Source organism: Bufo gargarizans, chromosome 4 (assembly GCF_014858855.1).
Source record: "Bufo gargarizans isolate SCDJY-AF-19 chromosome 4, ASM1485885v1, whole genome shotgun sequence".
Taxonomy (NCBI): Eukaryota; Metazoa; Chordata; class Amphibia; order Anura; family Bufonidae; genus Bufo; species Bufo gargarizans.
In genome coordinates this window covers 296,015,889-296,037,411 of record NC_058083.1, presented here as the reverse complement: position 1 = coordinate 296,037,411, position 21,523 = coordinate 296,015,889, and the positions used below count along the sequence as shown (strand labels likewise).

General features: G+C 48.4%; 1 protein-coding gene across 1 annotated transcript in view; it reads left to right on the top strand.

The window, feature by feature from the left end:
• Positions 1-21,523, top strand: part of FRK (fyn related Src family tyrosine kinase) — a 119,040-nt gene that overhangs the window by 50,524 nt on the left and 46,993 nt on the right. Inside the window, exon 2 of the mRNA XM_044290865.1 lies at positions 364-485. Within this exon, the coding sequence (XP_044146800.1) occupies positions 364-485 (122 nt within the window). The remainder of the gene's footprint in view (positions 1-363; positions 486-21,523) is intronic.

Genomic DNA, 21,523 nt, shown 5'->3' with positions numbered 1-21,523 from the left:
GTACACGTACTATGTTTTGGAGGGCTGTTATTCACGGGCCATAAAAAAACGGCTGGGTGATTAACCCCATAGACTAACCGTTCTTAAAACGGTTGTGTGATGGAGATAATGCCCAGTGTAATGAACAGGAAGCAGTGCTCACATGGAGTGCCACCTGCTCTTCAAACAGCTGATCGGCGGTGGTGCTGGGTGTCAGACCCCCACTGATCAGATATTGATGGCCTTTCCTAAGGATATTCTTATAATTTGAAGTAGAGGGTACATTATTCCATATGTGGCTGCTGTAAGAAATCGAACTTGTAAGATCCAGTATATGCTCCAGAAGTTTGAGCCTTTCCACTCAGTATTAATGCTTTCTTGCAGGTGGTTCTTCCGTGATATGAAGCGTTCGGATGCAGAAAAGCAGATTCTCCAGCAAGACAATAAGGCCGGGGCTTTTCTTATCCGAGAAAGTGAGACCCAAAAAGGGAATTACTCTCTTTCTGGTATGTACATCACATTAATATTTCTGTGCATATACGACATGTGCTTAAATTCATACTTTGTAGTAAAAATTAATAAAGTTTGGTGCTTTTATACTGTAAAAGTATTGCATATTTGTACAATTAATTGGGTATTTAAAACAATTGCAACAAGGCAACCAATTGCATTTCTATATTGCTGTGAGCCCCCTTCCCATTTAAAGTGAGTCTGTCACCACTGTTATCTGTAGTGACACATGAGTAGTACTGCTAAGTAGTTCAGATCTCTATTTTTTCCTACTACCACCTATATCTCCGCTGTCAGCGCTCAAAGCTGCACTGAAATACACAGTCCAGACTGGTGTGCCTTGACAACATAATGGAGAGGACTCATGCTCATATACAGCAGTCCTTGCAATGTATTTCAGCACAGCTCTAAACGCTAAGGCCCCTTTCACACGGGCGAGAATTCTGTGCGGGTGCAATGCGTGAGGTGAACGCAATGCACCCGCAATAAATCCGGCCCCTTTCACTTCAATTGGGCTGTGTACATGAGCAGTGATTTTCACACATGGTTATAAGGGAAAATAATAGCATTCTTAATACAGAATGCTTAGTAAAATAGTGATGGAGGGGTTAAAAAATAAAAAACTATTAATAAACTCACCTTAATCCACTTGAACGCTCAGCCTGGCATGGTGATGGACCATGTGATGAGCGCAGTGACGTCATCAAAGGTCCTTTAGCCAGGTCCTGAAGAAAGTAGAAAGAAGAGAAGATCCGCTACACGACCAAGTGGATGGGGTAAGTAAAATTTGTTTATTATTTTTAACCCCTCAATGAACATTTTACTAAGCATGCTGCATTAAGAATGCTATTATTTTCCCTTATAACCATGTTATAAGTGAAAAGAATAAAATCTACACAACACCGATCCCAAACCCGAACTTCTGTGAAAAAGTCCGGGTCTGGGTACCAAACATGCCGATTTTTCTCATGCGAGTGCAAAACGCATTAATATGCTTTGCACTTGCGCGGAAGAATCGCACATTTTCTGTAACGCACCCGCGCGACGCCCGTGTGAAAGAGGCCTAACAGTGGGGGAATGGAGTGCAGTAGGAAAATACAAAATAGAGATCTGGACTTATCAGTGGCACTATGCATGTATTACTGCAGATATTAGTTCAAGATCGTGGTGACAGATAACACTTTAACTCTGCAGTTATGTCATTGTGTAGTAATAATTGTGAACACATAAATATGTAAGGGATTTCTGGGACTTTAAATATTGATGACTTCCACCAACCGATCATAAGTTGGGAGGGGCCGCGCTGCTTATGCAAGCTCTGTAGCCTTTTCCTTGGCCTATGGCACCATGTCCATTAGTCTTTATGCATTCCAGTCCTATTCAAGTGAAACAGATTGAGCTGCAATACCAAGCACAGCCATTAAATCATGTATGATGCAGTGTTTCCCATGATTCAAAGCTGATCAATAGAGGAATTGTCCTCCACCAATCAGAAGTTGTATTTTTTAATGCTGCCATTTTATATTGCATATTGTGGTGAGAAGCTGTAATAAAATTTCAACTCTGCCATTGTTTTATGGGTTTTGTTTTTACGATGTTCCCTACGTGGTAAAACTGGCCTGTCACCTTTATTCTTCGGGTAAGTACAATTACAGTTATGTGACATTTACCGTATTTGCTGCACCATAATATGCATTTGACAATAAGATGCACAAAGGTTTTAGAAGAAGAAACTAAGAAAAACATATCTTCATCAGACCCCCAAAACAAACCCCCATTCCTCATCATACCTCAGATCAGACCCCCAATCCTCATAAGACCTCAGATCAGATCCACAATCCTCATGAGACCTCAAAATCAGACCCCAATTCCTCTTCAGACCTCAGATCAGACCTCAAAATCATAACCTTATTCCTCTTTAGACCCCCATTCCTTATCAGACCTCAGATCCTCAAATTGGACCCCCATTCCTCATCAGACCACAGATCAGACATAAAATAAAGAACTCTCCTACTCCGAACAGCGGAACCACTTACAGATCCAGCACGCTCTTCCTGCATCCCCGCTCCCTGGTCTTTGGCCGGCGCTGCCCTGCACTGTGACCTATATGTCACGTCACGGCGCGCGGTGTATCGGCAGGAGACCAGGGAGCAGTGAGTACAGTCAGCACCAGGAGCTCTGTATTCACAGCTCTCCGGTCCTACTGGTTACTAGGCACTAGCGGGTACTAGTGGAAGCGCTTATTAGTATCCGCACCATAAGGCACACTGCCATTTTCCCCACTTCTTAGGCTACATGCACACGACCGTATGGGTTTTGCAGTTTGAAATTGCGGATTCACAAAAAATAACGGATGACATCTGTATGCCATCCGTTTTTTCCCCCGGATCCATTGTAACAATGCCTAAAACGGACAAGAATACATATTCTATATTTTTTTGCGGGGCTACGGAACGGACATACTGATGCGGACAACACTCGGTGTGCTGTCCGCATTTTTTGCGGACCCATGGAAACGAATGGGTCCGCATCCTATTCGCAAAAAAAAGGAACGGACATGGAAACAAACAATGTTCGTGTGCATGTAGCCTTATACAGTAGATTTTTCTTGTGTTTTAAAGAATAAAAACTTTTTTATTCCTTTGCATCTTTACATCTATGGCAGAGGTCTGGAAGGGGTTAACATACTTAGTGAGGTATAAAAAAACGCATCAAAACGCATTGCACCTGCCCGTAAAAAACTGAACTGAACACAATCGCAGACAAAACTGACTGAACTTGCTTGCAAAATGGTGTGAGTTTCACTGAACGCACCCTGAACGTATCTGGACCTAATCCGTCACGCTTGTGTTAAAGAGGCCTATAAGTTCCTAGATCAATTACCTGTCTTTAGTAATGTAGTTGCCATAACTTGTGATATACTGTAATTATACAAAAGAAAGGAAAGTAAGGCCCCTTTCTCACGGGCGAGATTTCCGCGTGGGTACAATGCGTGAGGTGAACGCATTGCACCCACACTGAATCTGGACCCATTAATTTCTATGGGGCTGTGCACATGAGCGGTGATTTTCACGCATCACTTGTGCGTTGGGTGAAAATCGCAGCAAGCTCTATTTTGTGCGTATTTCACGTAACGCAGGCCCCATAGAAGTGAATGGGACTGTGTGAAAATCGCAAGCATCCGCAAGCAAGTGTGGATGCGGTGCGATTTTCACGCACGGTTGCTAGGAGATGATCGGGATGGGGACCCGATCATTATTATTTTCCCTTATAACATGGTTATAAGGGAAAATAATAGCATTCTTAATACAGAATGCATAGTACAATAGGGCTTGAGGGGTTAAAAAAATAATAATAATAATTAACTCACCTTAATCCACTTGATCGCGCAGCCCGGCTTCTCTTCTGTCTTCTTCTTTGCTGTGTACAGGAAAAAGACCTTTGATGATGTCACTGCGATCATCACATGGTCCGTCACATGATCCATCACCATGGTAAAAAAGATCATGTGATGGACCATGTGATGAGCGAAGTGACGTCATCAAAAGGTCCTAATCCTCAAAGAAGGAGACAAAAGAGATGCCGGCTGCGCGAACAAGTGGATTAAGGTGAGTTAAATTATTTTTTATTTATTTTTAACCCCTCCAGGCCTATTGTACTATGCATTCTGTATTCAGAATGCTATTATTTTCCCTTATAACCATGTTATAAGGGGAAATAATACAATCTACACAACACCGATCCCAAACCTGAACTTCTGTGAAGAAGTTCGGGTTTGGGTACCACATTCAGTTTTTTATCAGGCGCGTGCAAAACACATTGGGTTTGCCGCAACGCATTCGGACCTTAAGGTGAGTTAAATTATATATATTTTTTTTTTCTTTGACCCCTCCATACCTATTTTACTAAGCATTCTGTATTAAGAATGCTATTATTTTCCCTTATAACCATATTAGAAGGGAAAATAATAATGATCGGGTCCCCATCCCGACCGTCTCCTAGCAACCGTGCGTGAAAATCGCACCGCATCTGCACTTGCTTGCGGATGCTTGCGATTTTCACGCAGCCCATTCACTTGAAAAACAAACAAAATAGAGCATGCTGCGATTTTCACGCAACGCACAAGTGATGCGTGAAAATCACCGCTCATGTACACAGCCCTATAGAAATGAATGGGTCCAGATTCAGTGTGGGTGCAATGCGTTCACCTCACGCATTGCACCCGCGCGGAAATCTCGCCCGTGTGAAAGGGGCCTAACAGGCTGAAGTAGATGGACAGTTGTCTTTTTTCAGTCTTATAAACTATGTTATAAACTATGTAAATTTATCATCCAGCATGAGCCACTGTGGTCATTTTGGCTTATCTTTAGACCACCTGTTTAATTTTACATGGTGTACGTTTTAGAAATGAGCAGTAAATCAGCCCTTATGTTGTCTTCATAAGCATCTATGCACCTTTTGATACATCCTATAAACCTATTTGTCTTGGCAACAGCTGCCTGGCACTAGTTCAAGTATGTTCAAGTACAATCAAGTATGTTTTAATCCTCATGCAGACGTTCATGGAACACGGTCCGTGAGATACCGGACTAGCATTGCAGGAGCGCGCGGCGTGATTGGTTGCTATGACGCTGTGCGCTCCTGCAATGCCAGTCCAGTATTTCACGGACCGTGTTCCACGGACATCTGCATGAGGATTTAGGCTGTGGCTACCTGGGGATGTGTGTTGTACAACTTTGCATCTAATTATTGTCAATGGGGTCACATTAAAACACATGACATGCAACGACTGGGATGCAACAATCACAGAAAATCCACACAATTTTGGTCACAGGTTGCAAGTTGCACAAGAATTTTCTGATAGGCCAAAATGCAAGTTGCATGCACCTGTGACTTTTTCTTTTTCGAATTGGCTGTTTTTAAAGAGCTCTTAATAAGTTGCATGATGGCAAGTTTCAGACAAGTCGCACAATGTTTTTTTGTAGCCCCATCTTTGCACAGTGCTGCATAAGTAACATCAGTCGCATCAGTAAAGAGATTTCCCAGCTATAGAGAATGGGAGAACACAGAGCTATGTACTCCAATAATATTACCTTCATACATTATAGCCAGCTTGGGGCTGTTTATACCCTCAACAATATGTGACGCTTCTTTTCTACAAGCAGTAGGTAGGCATATAGAGACTCTGCAGGCCCTACAGCAGGTCACACCTGTTGTCCACAAGCTATGTTTGCAGCCTATATAAGGCTACTTTCACACTGGCATTAGGTTTGTCCGGCAGGGGAACAGCCTGCCGGATCCATACCAACGCTTGCACACTTGTACTGCCGGAAGTGCGGCCCATCCCCATTTACTATAATGGGGATGGGTGGGAGATGCGGCTGCAGCACGGCAAACATGCTGAGAGGCGGCCAGACAAAAGCCGCAGCATGTGGTGAGGGTAGCAGAGAGGTTTGAGTGTCTAAGTTAGAGCTTACGCACACAAACATAAGTGCTCAGTCCTGCACTTGTGTGCACTCTGTGGTGCAGATGCAGACCCATTGACTTGTTGAGGCATGTATCGGAAGGCCATGGAAGCACTACGAAGGGATTTCAGTCCATGCCTCTGTAAGAGGCAGCCCTGATCATCCAGCAACATTTCCAACACATATATATATATATATATCAGACTGTCATGTTTCCCTCCAGCCACCAGAGGCCACTGTGGCTGAGTAGGACAGTGAGAGGAGTTGTTTCCAGAGGATAAGGAGTTAAGGTTTTTCCCGGGCTGAGCGGGGAGCCTGGGCTGAAGGTGTCTGAGTACACAGGAAGAAGGATGCTGTGCACTGAGAGGGAGATCCACAGGGAAGATTAGAGTGATTTCTCCCTGCCTGCTGTGACACAGTATCTGGGACATTAGAGTGTGTTTTCTCTCTGACTGAGCTGATGTGTCCTGGTGTAGAAGAGAGACTGCTGTAGTGTGAGGCACTTACCAGAGGAACTGTGAGTGAATTCCAGGCCCTGCCTGATTATACGTCCAGAGCTGCTGATTATCTCTAACCAGAGGTACAGAGACTGCAAAGAGAGGCCAGAGCTGAGCCACGCTGAAGCAAGCAAGCAAGCAACCAGATCGGGACCTAGACTGTATCTGCCTGCATGTGCCGGACACCGGACTGTGAGTGCACTGATGCTAACCTGAGCTAGGACATAGTGGAATAGGATTTAGTTTAGTGCACCGTAGAGGTGCACCCCGGGTAGCGGGGACAGATAGGACTACCTAGAAGAGAGTAGCCTGCCATTGTCTGTACTTGTGTTTGTGTTTCATTTGTGTTCTTTATGCAAATTTCCATTATCTTTATTGTGAATTCTCAAGCTGTTCATATTGTAAATCTGCTTCTCCGGCAGTTAGAGTTCTCTTTTAATAAAGCCAGTTTCTGCTTCAGCCTCCTTGTCTGCTGCACTGTACTTGAGTCCTGCTCTACAGTCTCTTCCTCTGCTGACCGTTACAAGTGGCGCTGCGAGCAGGGTACAGTCACAGAGATGGAGGCGGCTGAAGGCAATGTGCATGATGTTAATGTGAGTACCTCAGGCAATGGTGGAACCCTTGCAAGGGCCCTTCCTATTGGCACGTTGTTCAACTTGCTACCCAAATTTGATGGCCAGAACATGACACTGTCAGACTGGGTGACAAGGTTACAGAGTGCTGTTAGGATTTACAATGTCAGCCCAGAACTACAAGTAGAAATTGCTTTGGCCGCTCTCGAGGGTGAGGCCCGAAGAAATGTTCTCCTACAACCAGAAGCCACGCGCAATACATTGCAAGAGATGGTGAGATTCCTGGAAGAAATATATGGGGAAACAGCCAGTGCAGGGCACCTCCGGGCGAAGTTTTTTTACCGGATTCAACGGGAAGACGAAGGTGTCTCTCAGTACGCAACAGCCTTACAGGAAGTGTTGGCCGAGGTACAAAAAAAAAGAGGCAGATGGGGTTACTGGCATGGGACCCATAGACCGGATACTGCGGGAACAATTTATTCTGGGGCTCTACAGCAATCCCCTGAAACAGGCTCTGCGGGAACGAGTCAGAGTAGACCCTACCCTAACCTTTCGACAAATTTTGGCAGAGGCCGTGACGCGAAACAAAGAAGACGGCTATGCTTCTGGAGTAATACGGACCCAGACCGTTACACCCCCCGGGGTTACAAGAAATGAGGAAGCCCTGGTCAGAGTGGTACAAGACTTGCAGAGCTCCCTGAGTGCCATGCACGAAAAGTTGACACACCTGGAGAAATGGATAGAGTCGCGCCATACTACTGAGGCTGCCTATCCAGCCCGACAACAAACCTATCAGGCAACTCCGTGGGTTCCTACACCCGAATGCCCTTATGCTAGTTTACCATACCATCAAGCCCCTCATTACCCTTCAGTGGGGCCATCCAGCCAAGCTCTGAGGGCACCTCCCACTCGCAGGCAAAAAGTGGGCCGTCTAGGGGCACAGTGTTGGCGGTGTGGAGATCTAGGACATTTCGCCAGAGAGTGTCAGAATAATCCAGCTGGACGCCAAGAGCCGCCGTTAAACTACCGACCCCTGCAGTAGTGGGGCGTACTGCAGGGGAGGTGGAGAGCCAAGTTACCCAGCAGAGCTCCGAACACCTGGTCGCAGGGTGCCCCACTATACGAGCTGAATTTGAAGGTGTTCCTGTCGACTGCTTAGTGGATACTGGGTCTCAGGTGACAACTATGCCCGAGTCATTTTTCTACCGTTACTTTCAAGCGCTGGCCAAGCCAGAACGAGAGACACTGGTCCGGGTTACAGCGGCTAACCAACAACAGATTCCTGTCACCGGGGTCGTGTGGATGAATGTACGGCTATGTGGACAGGAAGTGGGGCGGAAAGGTATCTTGTTGGTCCCCGAAACGTTCAAAGAAGATGTGCCGGTGATAATGGGCATGAATATCCTGCGAGAATTGGATCAGTGTCATGGTCTTACCTCCTTGCTGTTCCCTTCGTTTGACATGTGCTGGCGGCCATCTTGGTTTCTGGGTTTTCTTGTAGCCTCCCACCCTGCGGCTCCTCCTTCCCACTGGGAGGAGCTGGATGCCCAGCTCATATATATAGGAGGTCTGTGGCTTCAGTTCCTTGCTTGGTCCTCCTGTGTTCACATGCTTCCAAGACTGCTGCTGCTTTTGGTTCCTGATCCTGGCCTCGTCTGACTACCCCGTTGGTTCCTGATTCCGGCTTCGTCTGACTACCCCGTTGGTTCCTGATCCTGGCTACGTCTGACTACCCCGTTGGTTCCTGATTCCGGCTTCGTCTGACTACCCCGTTGGTTCCTGATCCTGGCTACGTCTGACGACCCTTCTGGTTCCTGACCTCTGTCTCCGCAAGACCCTGCTTCGGTCTAGCCATCCGTTTGGACTTTGCTTACGGCTTGCTCTTCAATAAAACCTTCTTCTTCTCCACTTATCTCTGTTGTACGTCTGGTTCATGGTTCCTTGACATTAGGACCAAGCCATGAATTCTGACGGTACAGGGCCACCCTCGCTACCTACGCTGGTTGCCAGACTTGATCAGCAGGATCACCTGTTGGGTCGGTTCGCTGTGGCGTTGCAAACCCTGCTTGAACGCACGGCTCATTTAGCTTCCGTTGCCGATGGGTCGGTTGTCGCTCCTGGGCCCGCTCCTACTGCCGCTCCAGTTGTTGCGCCAGAGTCTACCCCGACACCTGTTGCTGCGCCTGTGGTGTTTCGGGGTATGACCGGTTCTGCCCCCCTTCCACAGCGCTTTGGGGGAGAGCCAACTCAGTGCCGAGGTTTCCTTAACCAGGTGGGCATTTACTTCGAGTTGCTGCCACATGCCTTTCCTACTGAGAGATCAAAGGTGGGCTTCTTGATCTCGCTGCTCTCGGACAAGGCCTTGGCCTGGGCCAGCCCTTTATGGGAGAACAACAATCCGGTGGTTGCCGAGTTTTCCGGTTTTGTTGCTTCTCTTCGGAAGGTATTCGATGTGCCGGCTCGTGCTGCCTCTGCTGCGAAGCTCCTTATGTCCATCAGACAGGGTTCACGATCCGTAGCTGAATACGCCATTGAGTTTCGTACCCTGGCAGCAGAGGTGGGCTGGAATAATGAGGCTCTGGTCGCTGCTTTCTCTCATGGTCTCTCGGATGCCTTGAGGATGAGGTTGCAGCTAAGGACCTACCAGTGGAGCTCGAGTCTCTTATTTCTTTCCTGATTTTGATTGACACCAGACTCAGGGAGAGACCTTCCTTTAAGGAGAGCCTGCGGAGGTCTCCTAACAGATTGGCGCCTACGTTTGCTGTCCCACCCGTGCCTCCCTCTCCTCCCACGCCTCCTGGGGATGACTTGTCTGGGGGTGAACCCATGCAGCGGGGGTTTGCTCGCCTTTCCGAGGGGGAGAGGGCACTCCGGAGACGCGAGGGCCGATGCATGTACTGTGGTCTCGGTGGGCATTTTCGGTTGGCATGTCCGAACCGTCCGGGAGAACGCTCGCACCTGAGGTCCTGTCGGGGGCAGATCTTGGGTGGAGTCTCCTCGTCCCCGGTTTCCCGTGTTGACAAACCACTGATTACTGTTGTCCTCTCCTGGGTCGGGGGCTCGGTGACGACCCAGGCGTTGGTGGACTCTGGTGCTGGTGGTTTGTTCATTGATGGTGTGTTCGCCGCCGCCAATTCCATTCCTCTGCAGCCTCGAGGTTCCCCACTGGCTCTTGAGGCGATAGACGGCAGACCCCTTCTGCCGCCACACGTGACTCATGAGACCCTTCCAGTGGGGATGGTCATTGGTGCCGTTCACAGAGAGTCGGTCTGTCTCCAGGTTATTTCGTCTCCACACTACTCGGTGGTCTTGGGGTACCCCTGGCTCCAGAAGCATAATCCGACTTTCGATTGGAAATCGGCCGAGATCCTCTCGTGGTCACCGCAGTGTGGGGCTAGTTGCATCCATGGGCCTGTCAAGTTGCTGAGTACTTCCTCGGACTCTCTGTTGCCTCCTGAATACGAGGAGTACCGGGATGTATTCGATAAGGTGCGTGCGGTTGCCCTACCTCCGCACCGCCCATACGATTGTGCCATAGAGTTACAATCTGGTGCCGTTCCTCCTCGTGGCAAAGTCTATCCACTGTCGGTAGCGGAGAATGAGGCCATGGAGGAGTACGTGAGGGAGGCGCTTTCACGCGGACACATTCGCAAATCCTCGTCCCCGGCAGGGGCTGGATTTTTCTTTGTGAAAAAGAAGGGCGGTGAGTTGAGGCCTTGCATCGATTACAGGGGTCTCAATCGCATCACGATCAAGAACGCTTACCCGATACCCTTGATTTCCGAGCTGTTCGATCGCCTCAAAGGGGCCACGGTCTTTACCAAACTCGACCTGAGGGCGGCATATAACCTGGTAAGGATCAAGGCGGGCGATGAGTGGAAGACCGCGTTTAACACCAGGACCGGTCATTATGAATCCTTGGTTATGCCCTTTGGGTTGTGCAATGCGCCCGCAGTCTTCCAGGAATTCATCAACGATGTTTTCCGTGACCTGTTGCAGCAGTGTGTGGTGGTCTATTTGGATGACATCTTGGTATATTCTGAATCCATGGAGGCCCACATTCTGGATGTCAGACGAGTGTTGCAAAGGTTACGAGAGAACAAGCTGTTCGGTAAGCTTGAGAAATGTGAATTTCACCGATCCCAGGTAACCTTCTTAGGTTACATCATTTCCGCTGAGGGGTTCTCCATGGATCCTGAGAAGGTTTCGGCTGTCTTACAGTGGCCCCAGCCCAGTGGTCTTCGTGCCCTGCAGCGCTTTTTGGGCTTCGCCAATTATTATCGGAAGTTCATCAGGGACTTTTCCTTGCTAGCCAAGCCTCTCACGGATCTGACCAGGAAGGGAAGTAATCCCCAGGTCTGGCCGCCCGAGGCCATCCGAGCTTTTGAGGCTCTAAAATCCGCATTTGTGTCGGCTCCGATTCTGTCGCATCCCAACCCTGGGTTGCCGTTTGTCCTCGAGGTGGACGCGTCTGAGACGGGAGTAGGCGCCCTCCTGTCTCAGCGTAGAACACCGGAGGGTCCTCTGCTTCCTTGTGGGTTTTACTCCCGGAAACTGTCTTCCGCGGAGTGCAACTATCAGATTGGTGACAGGGAGTTATTGGCCATCGTGCAGGCCCTTAAAGAATGGAGGCACTTGCTCGAGGGCTCGGTGGTTCCGGTTCTCATCCTGACGGACCACAAGAATCTGACCTACCTCTCTGAGGCCAAGAGATTGACACCACGTCAGGCCAGATGGGCTCTGTTCTTGTCACGTTTTAATTACGTGGTCTCCTACCTACCCGGTTCCAAGAACATCAGAGCGGATGCCTTATCACGGCAGTACTCCGAGCTGTCCGGGGAGGAGTCGATTCCGACTTCGGTCATACCTCCGAATCAGATCCTGGCCGCCATTCGCACCAGCCTGACCTCTCCCCTGGGTGAGCAGATTTTGGCGGCTCAATCTGGTGCTCCCTCTGGGAGACCCAACGGCAGGTGTTTTGTGCCTGAGGAGTTGCGCACTCGGTTGTTGCGAACCTACCATAACTCCAAGGCCGCGGGGCATCCTGGAAAGAATCAGCTGTCCTGGGCTGTTTCACGTCTGTTCTGGTGGCCTTCCCTACGTTCCGACATCGCCGCATATGTAGCGGCATGCTCCGTTTGTGCCCAGAGTAAGTCCCCTCGGCACCTTCCGTTGGGCCTTTTGCAACCCATAGCCACCGGGGAGCGTCCATGGTCACACCTGGGGATGGATTTCATTGTGGACCTCCCTGCATCCCGAGGCCATACGGTCATTCTCATGATAGTGGATCGGTTTTCCAAAATGTGCCACTGTGTTCCTCTCAAGAAGTTACCCTCTGCACAAGAGTTGGCCTCGATTTTTGCCAGGGAGGTCTTCCGGTTGCACGGTTTGCCCAAGGAGATTGTGTCGGATCGGGGGAGTCAGTTTGTGTCCAGGTTCTGGCGCGCCTTTTGCTCCCAGTTGGGGATTCATCTCTCTTTCTCCTCGGCCTACCACCCTCAGTCCAATGGGGCCGCAGAACGATCCAATCAGGCCTTGGAGCAATTCCTTCGTTGCTATGTCTCCGATCACCAAGACAATTGGGTTGACCTCCTGCCTTGGGCTGAGTTTGCCAGGAACACGGCGGTGAACTCTTCCTCTGGGACGTCTCCCTTCATGGCCAATTATGGGTTCCAACCTGCCGTGTTACCGGAGATATTCTCTCCCCAGGATATTCCGGCTGTGGAGGATCACCTTTCCGTCCTACGTGCTTCTTGGGTACAGATCCAGAGGTCCCTTGAGGTCTCTGCGCAGCGCCAGAAACTCCAGGCTGATCGCAGACGAGCGCCCGCTCCTTCCTACCAGGTCGGAGACCGCGTATGGTTGTCCACCCGCAACCTCAACCTTCGAGTGCCCACTCCCAAGCTGGCGCCTCGCTTTGTTGGTCCCTTCCGAGTGCTTCGCAGGGTAAACCCGGTAGCCTATGCCCTTGCGCTTCCTCCTGGCATGCGGATCTCCAACGTGTTTCATGTCTCCCTGTTGAAGCCGCTGGTGTGTAATCGTTTCACTTCCTCGATTCCTCGGCCTCGTCCGGTCCAAGTGGGCAATCGTGAGGAGTATGAGGTGAGCAATATCCTGGACTCACGCCTGGTCCGCGGTCGGGTGCAGTTTTTGGTCCATTGGCGTGGTTATGGTCCAGAGGAGCGTTCCTGGGTTCCCTCCGCAGATGTCCATGCTCCTGTCTTGCTCCGAGCCTTCCACGCACGCTTCCCTCAGAAACCGTTCCTTACTCCGCGGAGGAGGGGCCCTTGAGGGGGAGGTACTGTCATGGTCTTACCTCCTTGCTGTTCCCTTCGTTTGACATGTGCTGGCGGCCATCTTGGTTTCTGGGTTTTCTTGTAGCCTCCCACCCTGCGGCTCCTCCTTCCCACTGGGAGGAGCTGGATGCCCAGCTCATATATATAGGAGGTCTGTGGCTTCAGTTCCTTGCTTGGTCCTCCTGTGTTCACATGCTTCCAAGACTGCTGCTGCTTTTGGTTCCTGATCCTGGCCTCGTCTGACTACCCCGTTGGTTCCTGATTCCGGCTTCGTCTGACTACCCCGTTGGTTCCTGATCCTGGCTACGTCTGACTACCCCGTTGGTTCCTGATTCCGGCTTCGTCTGACTACCCCGTTGGTTCCTGATCCTGGCTACGTCTGACGACCCTTCTGGTTCCTGACCTCTGTCTCCGCAAGACCCTGCTTCGGTCTAGCCATCCGTTTGGACTTTGCTTACGGCTTGCTCTTCAATAAAACCTTCTTCTTCTCCACTTATCTCTGTTGTACGTCTGGTTCATGGTTCCTTGACAATCAGATCATGTTCACCAAACGGGGGCCGGGTTACTGGAAACAAGCCACCCCGCACAAACCTACCCAGAAAGCATTTCAACGGCTAATTCGTTTTTGTGGAACACAGAAAAGTGTACCAGCACATCAGGCGGTGGGAACGATCCGAGCGCCAGGAAAGGCTACCTTCACCCTTTCCCCTGGTCGGGAGACCGTGCTGACGTTACCCATGGGAACTTTCCGTAATCTTGAAGGCATGGAGGTGTTCGTTGAACCAACAGGCCTAGGAGAGCTGGGTCAGGACGTCCTGGTGGCCCGGACACTGGGAGTGGTCCAGAATGGACGAGTACCCATAAGAGCTGTGAATGTGGGATATCTAGAAGTTCCCTTGACTCCAGGGGTGGAACTGGCTCGTGTGTACCTACATCAGGGAGAAATCCTGAGTCAGAGAGAAGTGACTCTAGCTCCGGTAGGGGATGCTGTTTGGACCCTGGCAGTCACTGCCAGTGCAGAAGAGGCGCCGACCCCAGAATGGAATGGGGGAACCATCTTGGACCAAATGGAGATAGATGTTAAGGCTCTCAGTTTAGACCAACAGCGAGCAGTTGAAACCATGCTGTGGGAGAATCAGGCTGCGTTTGCCCGCCACGCTGATGACTTTGGCTGCACGAATGCTATCACACATGATATACCGATGGGGGACACTCCTCCAATTCGGGAGAGATATCGACAGATTCCGCCCAAGTTGTACCAGGAAGTGAAGACGCTATTGAAACAGATGATAGACTCCGGAGTGGTGCGGGGAAGCCAGAGCCCTTGGGCAGCCCCAGTGGTGCTTGTCAAGAAGAAGGACGGCACTATTCGATTTTGTGTGGACTACCGGCGGTTGAATGCTTGCACTGCGCGAGACTCATATCCTCTGCCACGCATCGAGGAGTCTCTGACGGCTCTAGGACGAGCCAAATACTTCTCCACCCTGGATCTAGCAAGTGGGTACTGGCAAGTACCCGTGGCTGAGCAGGACAAGGCAAAGACAGCATTCATACTCCCCATGGGGTTATTTGAATTCAACAGGATGCCATTCGGACTGACTAATGCCCCTGGAACCTTCCAGCGGCTGATGGAGAGATGCCTGGGAGACCTGAATTTTGAAGCCACTCTGATATACCTAGACGATATCATCGTATACTCTGCTACTTTTCAAGAACACTTGAATCGGCTAGGGCAGGTACTCGAGCGACTGCGATCCCATGGCCTGAAGGTAAAGCCAAAGAAGTGTCATCTCTTCAAGAGGGAGATCGAGTACCTGGGCCATAGGGTGTCCCAAGACGGAGTGCTACCGTCCCAAGACAAAGTGGCTGCAATACGACAATGGCTAGTGCCGAGAACACTGCGTGAGTTGAAGGCCTTCCTGGGACTGACTGGGTACTACCGGCGGTTCATCAAAGACTACGCAAAAATAGCGGGCCCTCTGAATGAGTTGTTGAGAGGAACGGCTGGGCAACCCAAGGGCCAAAATATCCCCTGGGGACAGAAACAGGAAGAGGCCTTCCAGGCCCTGAAAGAAGCCCTGACATCGGCCCCCATCTTGGCTTATGCCGATTTTGATAAACCATTCATCTTAGCTACTGATGGCAGCCTCTACGGACTTGGGGCAGTCCTGTCGCAGGTACAAGATGGACATGAGAGAGTGATCGCTTATGCCAGTAGATCCTTGCGAGATACGGAGCGAAACCCCATAACTACAGTTCCTTCCGGCTGGAACTCCTTGCCCTGGTGTGGGCTATGACGGAGAAATTTGCAGGATATCTGACAGGAGCTAAGATCTTCGTACGGACGGATAACAATCCCCTGGCCCATCTGGGTACTGCCAAGTTGGGAGCCCTGGAGCAACGCTGGGCGGCTCGCCTCGCAAAGTATGACTTCTCAATTCGCTACCGCTCCGCTACAGAGAACACTAATGCTGATGGTCTCTCGAGGGTTACTTTTGAAACTCCAGTAGGGGATATGGATGAACAAAAGGAAGAAGATGAAACTCCTGACTTCCGCAAGTTCGCTCCCCCAACAGTCGCGGCCCAGACAAGTGGGGAGGCCCGTAAGCTACCCAAAGCATTGGGGAGAACTAATGAAGAATGGGGCAGATTGCAAGATGAAGACATTGGACTGCAGCAAATGAAAAGCTGGGTAACCCAGTGCAGGAAACCCAACAAAGAAGAAAGGACTGATCTGGATGCCGAGATGAAGTCCGTTCTACATCAATGGGACAGACTGGAAGTGCATGGAGCTGTTTTGTTCCGCAAGTGGCAACAGCCTGCCGACCTAGAGGCGAGGTGGCAGGTAGTGATACCCAGAAGAATGGCACGGGAGATAGCCAAAGAGGCTCATGAGTTTGGAGCTCACTTCGGGCCAGTCAAGACATACCAGTGGCTGCAGCGTTATGTGTATTGTCCGCGACTGGAGGCCACAGTTGAAGAAGTTTGCCGACAGTGTCGAGTGTGTGAACTCACGAAGAGTACAGACCAGAGAGCACCCCTACAGTCCATCCAGACCACAGAACCGCTGGAAGTGTTGATGATAGACTATCTTCTTGTGGGACAATCGTCAAGAGGTCCACAGTATTGCCTGGTCATGATCGACCACTTCTCCAAGTTTGCAGTAGTCACCCCAACTCGGGACCAGACGGCCGAGTCCGCTGCACGAGCCATTTGTCAAGACTTCATTCGGGTCTATGGGTGTCCAAAGCGGATCCATTCAGATCAAGGGGCGTGCTTTCAAGGAAAAGTGATGGAAGAGCTACATCGACTGTACGGCATTGAAAAATCCAGGACAACTCCTTATCATCCCCAAGGAAACGGAGCCTGTGAGCGCTTTAACCGCACATTGCTGCAAATGCTGAGGACGCTAGAGGAAGACAAGAGGGCACACTGGCCTGACTACCTGCCAGAATTAGTCTGGGCTTACAATAATCATGTCCACACCACCACCGGTTACACCCCATACATGTTACTGTTCGGTAGGGCTGGTCGAGAGATCGTGGAATTAAACCTAGAACAGCCAGAAGACCTAATAGAGCGATCAACCACCTCATGGGTGAAAGAACACCGTCGGCGTCTCCAGACCATTCGCCGGTTGGCAGGTCAGCGGTTACAGGAGAGAGCTCATACAGACCGTCCTCCAGTTCAGGAGGTTCCATTGCAGCCTGGGGATCGGGTACTGGTACGAGAGAAACGTCCCAGAGGCAAGTTGAGTGAGCGTTGGGAAGTACAGCCATACAAAGTGATCAAGAGAGTGTACCCTAATGGTCCGGTCTACGAAGTGCAGGTTGAGAATGGGGAATTTGCTTCGCGGACTCTACATAGGAATATGTTACGGCCATGCCGGTCCAAAGATCCCGCACCTGTTCAGAGGACACCTTCTCCTTCTCCTCCTGCCCCATACTCAGAATTTGTTATCTCTGATGGAGATGATGGTGAAGACTGGTGGACTGCTCCCAACACTGAAGAAGCCTCCCAGGTTATAGGTGATGGAGGCACTGTCACAGAACCATTGCCAGCCCGTAATGGAGAGGGGCCCTCGGACACACCCGAACCTCCTATTGTGGTGGATGAATCCAGACTGGCAGTTCCTAGTGGAGAGAGTCAGGTCGTAATAGATAGCCAGGACCTCCGGAGATCCAGTAGGCTTACTGCAGGGGTTCCACCAAACAGGTACGCTGCTGATGAGTTCATTTGGTCCACCTGTATGCATTGTGGACAATGTTGTACTGCTGTATAAAAAGTTACACTAACCATTATTTCTATGGACTATATAGCAAGGCCGAGGACGGCCACCTTTAAGTGGGGAGGCATGTAAGAGGCAGCCCTGATCATCCAGCAACATTTCCAACACATATATATATATCAGACTGTCATGTTTCCCTCCAGCCACCAGAGGCCACTGTGGCTGAGTAGGACAGTGAGAGGAGTTGTTTCCAGAGGATAAGGAGTTAAGGTTTTTCCCGGGCTGAGCGGGGAGCCTGGGCTGAAGGTGTCTGAGTACACAGGAAGAAGGACGCTGTGCACTGAGAGGGAGATCCACAGGGAAGATTAGAGTGATTTCTCCCTGCCTGCTGTGACACAGTATCTGGGACATTAGAGTGTGTTTGCTCTCTGACTGAGCTGATGTGTCCTGGTGTAGAAGAGAGACTGCTGTAGTGTGAGGCACTTACCAGAGGAACTGTGAGTGAATTCCAGGCCCTGCCTGATTATACGTCCAGAGCTGCTGATTATCTCTAACCAGAGTTACAGAGACTGCAAAGAGAGGCCAGAGCTGAGCCACGCTGAAGCAAGCAAGCAAGCAAGCAACCAGATCGGGACCCAGACTGTATCTGCCTGCATGTGCCGGACACCGAACTGTGAGTGCACTGATGCTAACCTGAGCTAGGACATAGTGGAATAGGATTTAGTTTAGTGCACCGTAGAGGTGCACCCCGGGTAGCGGGGACAGATAGGACTACCTAGAAGAGAGTAGCCTGCCATTGTCTGTACTTGTGTTTGTGTTTCATTTGTGTTCTTTATGCAAATTTCCATTATCTTTATTGTGAATTCTCAAGCTGTTCATATTGTAAATCTGCTTCTCCGGCAGTTAGAGTTCTCTTTTAATAAAGCCGGTTTCTGCTTCAGCCTCCTTGTCTGCTGCACTGTACTTGAGTCCTGCTCTACGGTCTCTTCCTCTGCTGACCGTTACACCTCCACACCGCAAATGAAATAGAACATGTATTTTTTGCCATGTATTGCGGATTCCAGACCCATTCAAGTCTATGGGCCTGCATCTGCAAACTGCGTGCACCCAGCCGGGGGCCTGTGCAAACAGTGGTCAGCAGCACGAGGTACACGTGCTCGAGTGCATGAGCCCTTAAAGGGGTTGTTCGAGTTATATACCATAAAAACTCGACAACCCCTGTAAATGGCCTAAAATAATAAATGAATGTATAATCCCCTGTTTTCTCCACTGCTTCTTCCAGCACAGTGTTCATTCTTCACAGCTGTTCCTTTTTCCTGGCTGCAGTGGTGACGTTCTGTGCACACAGGTCACCTCTGTAGCCAATTAATGGTATCAGCAGAGATGTTCCATGCACTGCTGAGGTCAGTGATTGGCTACAGACGTGACCTGTGTGCATGGAGGATTACTGCTGCAGCCAAGAAGATGCCAGCAGCGGGAGGACTGGAGCGCTGCTCTGGAAGTAGTAGGGAGAAAATAGCTGAGTATTGATTTATTTGTAATTTTATGCCATTTACAGTTTTTCTACAACTCAGACAATCCCTTCATAGGTTATGGACACCTTTGGGGCAATTCTTTTTTATTATTGCATTCATTTTGAGCTAAAAATAATTTACGATTCTCACAGCTAGGTAGAAGTTATGACAGGTATGACAAAGCTTTTTAAGTATTTTAAGCCCAAAATGAATAAAATACAATCGTGAAACAGATGCCCCGAAGGTGTACATAGCCTTTAAGGTGCAAAGGCCTTCAGGCAGGAAGCAAAGTACGTATATTCTCTCAGTGCATTTAGCTGTACTTGTATTCAAGCACATGCCTCTCTTTTTCACATAGTTCACCAATTAAATATTTTCAACTGAGAAACCTCTTTAACCCCTTCCGCTATAATAGTATGGTGGTTGTCAGGTCTTTAAAGATGGTGCTTGCACCGGAGCGGAGTGGAGTGAGCACCATCGCAAACGGATGCCTGCTGTTTCACACAGCAGACACCCGGGGCAAGTGTGCACAGTCTGTGGTAATGGCAATCACGGACATTTAACCCCTCAGATGTCATGGTCAAATGTAACCAAAGCATCTGAGAGGTTGAAAACCAAGTGGCAGCACTGAAATGTAATATACAGATCTTTGTATATGGTAATGACTAAAATTCCATTACTTTACATAAATTCCAATCTAATGATTGCATGTTAGAGACCACTTGACTTGGGGGCCTAAAAAAGTAAAAAAAAAAAAAAAGCTTTAAAAAATATAAGCGAAAAAAAGTTTAAAAATATAAACAAAAGATGAAAATTCAAATCACTCCCCTTTCCCCATAATCAAAATAAACAATCACAAAACAAACATCGTCTCCAAAAACTGCCATATTATTCAAATATTAAAAAAATCTCATACAGTGAATGATGTAACAGAAAAAAAATTAACATGGCGATTCACAGTTTTTTCATCACTACACCTCCCCAAAATAATTTAATAAAAAGTGTTCAAAAAGTGATACACCCAACAAATTTGTATAAATACAAACTACAGATCATCCCTCAAAAAATGAGCCCTCATTCAGCTCTGTAGACATAACTATAAAAAAGTTTTGGGGTCAGAATATTGCGATGAAAAGAAAAAAAAATCCAAAGTTTTTAATTTTTTTCAGTATTGAAACACAAGAAAAACTATACAAATGTGGTATCGCCATAATCATAATAACCCGGAGAATGAAAAGCACAAGTCAGTTTTACTGCATAGTGAATGCTGTAAAAAATATATATATATTTTTTTCCATTTCTGTCACATTTGGAATTTTATTTCCAGGTTCCCACTACATCCTGAGCGATCTTAAATAGTGCCCTTAGAAAATACAACTGGTCCCACAAAAAAAAAATATAAAAGCTTTTATATGGCTATGTGAATGGAAAAATAAAAAAAGCTATGGCTCTAAGAAGGCAGGGAGTATAAAATGAAATTCAAAAACAGAAAATTGCTCTGTCAGGAAGGGGTTAAAAATGGGCTACCTCATTATTAGCATTTGTCTTGTTCCAAATATTTTCCTCTGTCTGTCTATGCGAGAAATAAATGTAATGAGCATTAGTATTTTTCTCTTTAATTAGAATAATAAATCTTATGTTTGGTAGAAACTGTTTAAATAGCAATTAAACCAATCTATTTCCAAGCAGCGCTAAGTTGTCGGTTTACTTTACTAATTAACGTCAGTAAATTGCAGACTGGCAAAGTCAATGAAGACATACTACTGACTGTCTCCAACAATCTGCTAATAACAATATGCTGGCCTGTAGACAAACACTTAAAATATGAAGAATAATTCATTACACGAAAAGCACTTTCAGATTGTGAGCATTTGGAAGGGAATGTTCGGGAAGTTTTCCGTAGATTTTTCTTTTACCTAGCATTTTGGTTATCTCTAGTTTAAATTTTTCAAGGGGGTCTGTCACCTTTCCGTATATAGTACACACTTAATACAGAAGGTAGTTGTAATTTTGTCATGCATGTCTTTTACCTTTCTTGCTCCTATCTTCCGTTCTGGGCTGTGGTCACATGACCATGTCCATGCAGCTCTTTCTTATTTGATGTGATGTTATGTCCATGGGCATGCCACAGGATTCATTTTGTCCGTCACATTACACACAGCTCGTTTCCATGGTTATTACCACCCTGCTATCTAGCAGCGGTGGTCATGCTTGCATATTATAGAAAAAAGTGCCAGCCTATCTGGTGGCCGGACCATGGCAATGCGCATAGGCCAATGCTTTTTCCTATAATATTCAAGCGCGACCACTGCTGCTGGATTGCAGGGTTATCGTAACTAGGGATGAGCGAATCGACTTAGGATGAAACATTCAAAGTCGATTTGCATAAAAATTTGTTTCAATACTGTACGGAACGAGCGCTTCGTACAGTATTAGGCTACTTTCACACTAGCGCTTGATCG